The following is an 8073-nucleotide window of genomic DNA, read 5'->3' on the forward strand; positions in this document are numbered from 1 at the left end:
CACTTTCTCCCCTAGTGTGAGAAGTGTGAAGAACAGATGAACTGGGCTTCAGCCCAGTAGATTTGGCCTCATCAAAATACCAGTAGTGCTTTCCAACCCAGTCTCTCCTCATTTCTTTAGGGTGATGGAAGCTCATGGAAAAAAGAAGTGAATTTCTGAAGCAACAGAAGGTGAGTTGTCATTTCTCCAGGCCCAACAATGTACATAAATTATGGAAACTTTAAAAAACCCTACATTAGATTGTGGCATGTGTTTACGATGGATGTTCTCCTTTAGAAACTACTCACAGACAATGGGGCTGGGTGAGTGAAAAAAAAACAAAGCAGCATATGAAATAGTAATATACTGTTTCAAAATCTGCACCGTCCTGCAGAACCAGGATTTATAATTTATTCAGATTTTTCTCAACAGATCCAATCTACACTGGATATGTAAAAACCAAGAGACTAAGTCATCAAGGAAAATCAAACGGAAAATCCTGCACGCCGCAAGAGTCTTTAAAAATGAAACAAAATAAAAAAATCCCAAGAAACATTGACAAAAGCTCAGAAAAATTTATCATCAATTCTGAAGTGAGGCCTTGTGACGTCATCTGGATTAATGAAGACAGAGATGGATTTCCCAGGGTTCTCAGTCACTAGCTGTTGCAATTTTTTGGCTAATCGGTCATCAGGCTGGTTGGTGTCCCCCCCGTCTGACTGTGGGGAGGGGATGCTGGTGGTGCTGCCCCGTCGCTGCAGCTCAAGTGTTAGCCGGTTGGCTGCTTTGACGTGTTCTATGGCAGTTCGAAGGTGTTCGGCAGGGTCTGAGCGGACCGAGGACAACTTCCGCGCGTGCAGCATGACAGTTTCTTCAGAGAGGTGCTCCAGCATATTGCACTGGGGGATGAAATAGTTAGGGCACATCTTGTTGACCAAGCAGTGCTGGAGATCATCAATGAGACCCAGGAGGAAATGGGCTGCATAATCCTCTTGAGCCAAGTAGCTGGCGGGTAGCCTGTCACAAGCCCACAGCATCATGCTCCGCAAGTGATATGGACTAATGGCTTTGGGGCGGGACAGCAATTTGATGATGATAGCTTTGCAGGCCTGGTAGGCTTGCATGAGGCTGCTGGAGATGCACTTTTTCAGCTGCACTTCACTCCTGGCAAATGACAGCCTCCATTCATTGTCCTTCTTTCCTTTGTAGGAACACGCAGGCACTAAGTAAAACCCACTTATGACTTCCTCCTCTGTGATCTTCCCATCCCAGAAGTGATTCTCCATCAGCCAGCTCTGTGCCACAGCTGGCCAACCTTTGAAGGACACCACAGGGACAATGTCATACAGCATGCGACTGCTGCCCACTCCTAAAATGATGGATATGATAGTCCCATTCTTTTCTACCTTTTCCACCTTTGGCATCCCTCGTTGGGGCTTCTTCTGGATCTCAGAGAGGACAATGCTAATGGAGTCATAGAACCAGTCCGCGACTTTTGTTGGAGAGAAGAAGTAATTGGTAGCCCCGTTGATATGGTCCACGATTGTGCAGCAGTCCTTCCATTTGCTGATAGTTCCCTCATCAAACAGGCGCAGGCTCAGCCAGGAGTGGCACAAAGCCGAGTGGCGCATGTCCAGCGTGACTGGTTGGTTGCGGTCGTGCAGCTTCAGCGCGGGCACAAGCAAGGTGAAGTCCATGTCATAGTCTGTGCCTCGTGCGTAAACATTCAGCTCATCGAGATCAATGTCCACCACACCTTCCCGCACACCACCTGAAAGCAGCAGATACTCATTGGCTACAGGCAGCTTCTGGTCAAGTTTCTGAACCATGCCTGCAAAAGAAAGAAAGAGAAGTCCTTTCAAGAAAAGGCAAACGGATTTGGCACACAGGATTTAACCGGGATTAAAAGCCATTCTATGCCCAGCAGGAGCAAAAAACAACCAGAGGTATTCACCACTGTTCACGTGACACAAGTGGACGTCAGGCCCAGCACTAAGACTAAAGTCCCACCTGATTCGGGACAGGGCCTTCCCTGCACTCCTAGGAATGGGTGAAGTCCATCCTACATGTCAAACTGGGAGCAACGGAAAAAAGCAGAAGCCTCTGGTAAAACACAGCAAAGTACTTCCAGGACTAAATTTAACTTTTTAAACACCTTCTAAATGAGTTTTTCACCATATTGACACTCATTTCCATGGTATCCAAATGTTTCACCAACACTTCAAAAAGAAAAGAGAGTATTAGTTGACTCACTTTTCTTTTTTCTCTCTGGTCTAAGAAAAAAGCTGGACCAACATCAGGGGGTTGGTTCGTGCATGAATAAATGAATAGCTCCAAATGTTAGTTCAAGCAGGTCTGATTTTACAATTTGCTTTACATTTACTGATGAGAAGGCAACATGAACAAAGGCAATGCATCCTCTTATGGGGGAACGGAGGCAGGTTAAATAATCAGGCAATTAAAGAAGCCAGCTCTGAGATAGGTTCTTCAAGCTGCAATGACGGTAACATGCCATAAAATATCTGATCAGCTCCCCAGAACACAGACATGAAGACAGATTTCTATTTTCATCACCAAACCCAGACACTTCCCTTCACCCCGCACTGCCCGCACCAGTTGCACAAAGCTGACTTTTCACCGGGTATTCTATATATACCACTATCCTATATTCATAGAGCACGAACAGCAGACTGAGAAGAGACTCCACACAGTAGCTGAGATATTAGCACCTCATTTGGTGTTCAAATTAGGCTTAAAATTGAGCTCTGCACTGTAGTCTGTTCCTGATATCTGGGCTGTTTGACTCCTGGTGTTCATCTTGTGGTAAAAAGCTTTTGGTTCCTTCCCAGCCTCTGTTCAGCCAACACACCTAGGCCATGAGGGAACAAAGGCCAGTGACTCTGAATGGAGAGGCTGAAGCTATTATAAGCACTGCAAAAGGGACAGATCATTATTCCTTACACGCACAAACGTACTAGTTTTTGTTGGCACACAGTACTGACTCCAGCTTCGAAAGGCAATATAGTTTGTTTATATCAAGAGTGGTCAAATGGAGACCTTCCATTACAAAGACACCAGTCTTAGAGAGACATCAGTAGGAATAACTAGCCAGAGGCACAACAGAGTGAGCCAGAAAGCTGCCAATCACACTGTCAGCCCAGGAACCACAGACAGACACATTAGGAATGTTTTTTACGGAAACACAAATGATCAGCACTAGAGTCTGAGCACCCATTCTGGCATAGCCCCAGGGCCTGCAGTACCTTTTCTGAGGTAATGCATCCCCATGGGATCACAGATGCTGCCTGAACTGAGTGGGTCTCCTTAGCAGAGTGCAGCAGCAGCATCCCAAGGTGCTAAGGGTGCACTAGGCTGAGTGACACTGCCGTGTTTTCAGAGAGATTTACCTGTCCTTTCCTGCATGCTAGGACAGGAGCAAGGAAATGCTATACGCATGCACATAGGTAAGCCATGACTCGAGCAAAATCTAAAGCCATGTGGACAATGATTCCTTGGAAAAGCCAAGGAGACTGTAGGAAGAGGCCTGTGTGTGAAGCAGAATGCATACTGGGACAATATTCTGTGTAACTGTGCATCCTCCATAAGAAATTCCATGTTAAATATACTTTAGTTATTTCATTCCTTCCAAGAACACTAGACCCAGTCCATTTTGCTGCACTGAGCTGGGATTATTTTCCTGCCAGGCAGGCAAGAACATAACCCTTTCCATTTCATGCAGCTCCAGGGGCTGCAAGAGAAGGAAAGAGCTCCGAAGGAGTCCTAAGAAACTCTTCTTACTAAATCCTGAGCTAATCCCATTCCGTGATCTTGCCACATGCTGCCCTGTTCATCCTCAAAGGCTAATAACCAAGAAAAGCTTCTGTCAACCTCAAAAACATTTTGTGAGGCTTAGATACACAGCGAGCTACATTACCCTGATCTATGGAGTGGCAAAGCCTTGCACAGGCTTCTCTATTCCTGAGGCCAAATAAGTAGCAGACACTCCTTCATTGTACCCAGAAGAAGAGGTTTTCTAACGGGTACCTAAATTGACATGACTTCTGCAGCCACTAATGGCACATTGCTTCTGAATCCTGGCCTTGAACCAGAGCAAGCAGTCTTAGTACTTTATACCCAGTTGTAAGTTGAGTCCAAGACCCATGAAGTAGAATCTGGGTCAATCACATCACAGGGACAGGGAGCAGTTGCTTTTTTTTCCAAAGATTAAAGTCACTACATACTGTGGGGCAGCACAGCTATTCAGGATATGCAGGGTTCTATCCTGCCTCTACACTGACCCAAATTTTTCCACTCGGGACTGTGACCTGCAACATCTGCCATGCAGATCTGCAGATGTTCCTGAGACAGGCAGACAGAATGTAACTATCCTACAGAAGAAACTGTTCAGATCTTTAGGATTCAATAAAGGACACATTTTTCTAAATATTTTAAAATATTTTTAATCTTGAAGGATGAAAAATGCTCTGTGAAGTTCTGCAATGTGCCCTTTGCACCAAAACTTCTATCCTATGGTATAGCCAGAGCCTTTGACTGAAAAGGAATATCATAGGAATCTTCTAAAAGGTAAAGATTCTCCACTACAGAATCTACTGTGGGATGAGTTACTTTTCTTGGCCTGAAGAGATCCTCCATCCTTATGTGGGAGTAACAGAGTTGAGAGTCTGACTCCATTCAAGCAACAGCAAGTGGAACTCAAACCCTGTGTACTAGACACCCCATGCTCATCTGCCTGGAAAATAACAGTGAACACGTATGACCCACCTCCAGAGCCAACTGAGAGCAGGATACACTCCTGAAATGTCAGTTCCATACCATCTTACTGCACTCCTGCCTCCACTAACACAAAGCAAACCTGTACAGCCTGTTGTACTGCCAGTGGGGTCACAAAACACCACCCAGCAAAGAGGAGGCTTCTGCTGGTGGGTAGGAAACATTTCAGGAAAAACTGTCCCATAGAGTCAGAGGCACAGCTCTTCAAGCACTGCCATGTGAGTACATCTCCCACAGAAGAGATACTTATTTTCCCTATAGCAGAGAAAGAAAAAGAGAAGACCAAATTCAAGCATCCTTGCAATAGAAAATGCTTTCTGCCCACAGAACACTCTTTACACTTCCTCTAAAAAGAAAATGTTTTGTGTGCTCACTATTAAGCCTAGTTTGCAAGACTGAAGACTCCTGAAAGGGAAAGGTGTTGTACACTGCCAATAAGTGATTTTCCCTCTCCAGAGCTCTAAGACCTACCAGCAGAAGAGGGATATTAAAAAATAGTCAGGCAATGACTACAGGAAATGATCCAGTATATCATCAATATCTCTCTACCTGGCTGGCTGCAGTGTAAATCCAAACCCTTGAGTTCTGCCTGGCAAAGAATTTCCCCTTCAAGGCCTGAACCAGCAAAATCTGCAGCTCTACCACAGAACTAGGGAAGCAGCATTCCTGATCCAACTGAAGTGGTAGAACAGGGAGTTGAGATTAGGTTCTCTTGAGGAAATTGTATTTAGAATAGGCATAGAGTGGTCTATAAATAGTTGAGATGGCCAAATTCAGGATTCAACTAGGCTTTAAGGGTTTGCAATGTCTTCAAACTGTCCCTCTTACTCATAAATCTATTTGAAATGTGAAGGGATTTTAAGGAATCCCATTAGCCAACACTGTATGGCACACACCACCCTGGCACTACCCTGGCACAAAGCTTTCATCCCAAGTTTCTGCAGCCAAAATGTAAGCTGAAAGAACCACATGAATGTACAACAGAAGCAGGCACTGCAGCTCAGCAGCATGTAAGTGCAAATACAAGGAAGAAAAGTATCAAGATTGGTACTTGACCCAAATACTTAAGATAATAGCACCACTGGGCCATTTGAGCTCGCTACTTTCCATCTCAGTACCAGGACCACCTGGGAGGAGGAGGGAACAGGGGCTACAGATAACCTCATGAGATTTATAGAAGCCCTGTGGAGTTGTCTGTAAAGACCAAGCCCAGAATTGGTAGAGTCAAACACAAAAAAGATTATATTTTAGCTGAAGGACCAGCTCTCCTGGCATCAAAGTATGCTCACTGGTACTTAAGATGCCTCTTGCTGGTACCAGGCAAAATACATAATTTACAGTTGTACCTTGTGTGACATGTCCTTTTGAAAAGGTTGTTTGGCAAAGCTGGTATTTTGCTAAGTAAGAGACTGGTCTTCAGTTACCACTTCTATCTAAAGCACCTTAAAGGAGTTCTGTTTTCCTAGACATGTAACTAGTTTAAGACCTTCCCAAGCTATATAATTTGGCATCCTAACAGTAAGTATGCTTACAAGATGAGAAAGGCAGGGACTGTGAGAACTGGGAGCAGGACCTGCAGGCCAAGCTTGCTGCTTGGTTCACTAAACATCAATTCAGAGTAACACAGGTGAGCAAATGAGTTCTATCAACAGAATTTCGTTCCATTGTTCTTTCTTCAGTGTCAGGATAAAACGATTTATTTCTACTCCAAGCACTGTGATACAGTGAATACAGAGAATAAAGACAGAGAAAAGACATTTTAATTTTATATAACACCTACATTTGGGACACATCCTTGAATGAACTGAGACTCTGATGCAGATGACAATGAGACTGTTCTTCCTATTAAAAAAAAAAAAAAACCCACACAAAAAAAGCAATGCAAAGATGCTCTCTATCCACAACAGAATTTCAGATAAACTGATTTCATGACCATTGCAGTGTGTGCTGAGATCTGATCCTATATCATGACTAACTTTGTGTAAGTAAGGAGGAACAGCCAAATTTGCCTTTGAAAAAACTGACCACAAGATTAAAATGGCATAAAAACTTATTTCTAACATATGCATTTCCTAATTTTGAGTTCCTTCTTGAAGCCTTCCTTCCTGATGCCTTAGGTATGCAACCACTGCCACCAAAAGGAAACAGAACCAAAAAAAATAGATGCTGCTCTGTGGGGTATACAGCCAGGAACTTGCCCCTTCTCTCCAGGCAGAAAAGAGTGCAGGTTAATGGCAAGGGGCTGGCTGCAGCCCTCAGGCAGTTGTACCATTTAATTCAGCACACAAAGGTCATGTTTGCTGCTGCTCCTCATTACTGAGCCTCTCTGCTCACCTTCTGACTTCGCCATCTAATCTGATTTGAGAAGAAGCAGAAGTTTGTGTAACGTCAGCTGTTAAAAACAGCTGCAGCACAGAACAAACATGCCTGGAATCTGCTCTTCAGCCCTACCTTAGAGCTCAGAAATGCCAGAGTACTCTTTCCAACCCTGCTCAAAGGTCCAAAGCACCGTGGGTTCAGTCTAGGCACAGAGTGCTGTCCGTGAAGGATCACAGGAACTGGGACACCAGGATGCTTTACACACATCAACACGTCCACATGGACAGAAGGGAGGGAAAGGAGAACTGGACAAAGTTAGCAGTGTCCTTCTCCCCACTTCTCTCTCCCTCACACACCAGGAGAAAGCCTACGGAATTAAAATTGAGATTTTCTCTAGAGAAATCCAATACCTGAGACGACATTCTGATTGATATCTTCTCTTCCCCCTGTTCCTTCTTACTTTGTAGGTAACTTAATCCCCACAAAACAAGAGGTTTGGATGCTTCATCTCCTCAATCAATAGCAATGATGTGGTGTTCTGGCACTGATCATCAGCTGACCTTGCATTTCAAGAGCTCTAGCAGAAGTTTCCCATTACTTACAGCCAGTCTTGCACAGACCTGACTATTGTCTTAAGCAACATTTTTTAGTAATCATATTGAAAGAAAGTAAGCATGATGCTGCTGCTATTGCAGTCCCAGCACCTGGGAAGAAATATGGGTACATAACCCTCATAAAGAAATCAGAAAGTCCCCACTGACATTAATAGGGCTGTATGTTTAAATTCCTCCATAGACCCATCTGAGGCCCCAGGAAAACGAACTCCCACACAGGGAAGGTCTCCAGAGTGGTTCCAAGAAGGAATCACATCTCTGAGGAGATAAGAAGTGCTGGAAATCGCTTTTGATTCAAGAGATCTGATTTGCCCTTATTGGTTCAGCACTTCCAGCAAGAAGCAGCCCAGAGCCTTTGCAGGGAAGCTTG

The 8073-nt window shown here is 44.3% G+C and overlaps 1 protein-coding gene across 1 annotated transcript; it reads right to left on the reverse strand.

Moving 5' to 3' along the window:
* Nucleotides 1-2: 2 nt before the first annotated feature.
* On the reverse strand, nt 3-1808 carry MB21D2 (Mab-21 domain containing 2). The gene has a single exon (XM_009073253.1). The coding sequence runs from the start codon at nt 1806-1808 to the stop codon at nt 546-548; it is 1263 nt and encodes a 420-aa protein (XP_009071501.1). The 3' UTR covers nt 3-545.
* Nucleotides 1809-8073: the final 6265 nt, after the last annotated feature.

The sequence above is a fragment of the Acanthisitta chloris genome, unplaced genomic scaffold, assembly GCF_000695815.1.
Source record: "Acanthisitta chloris isolate BGI_N310 unplaced genomic scaffold, ASM69581v1 scaffold21520, whole genome shotgun sequence".
NCBI classification, from domain to species: Eukaryota; Metazoa; Chordata; class Aves; order Passeriformes; family Acanthisittidae; genus Acanthisitta; species Acanthisitta chloris.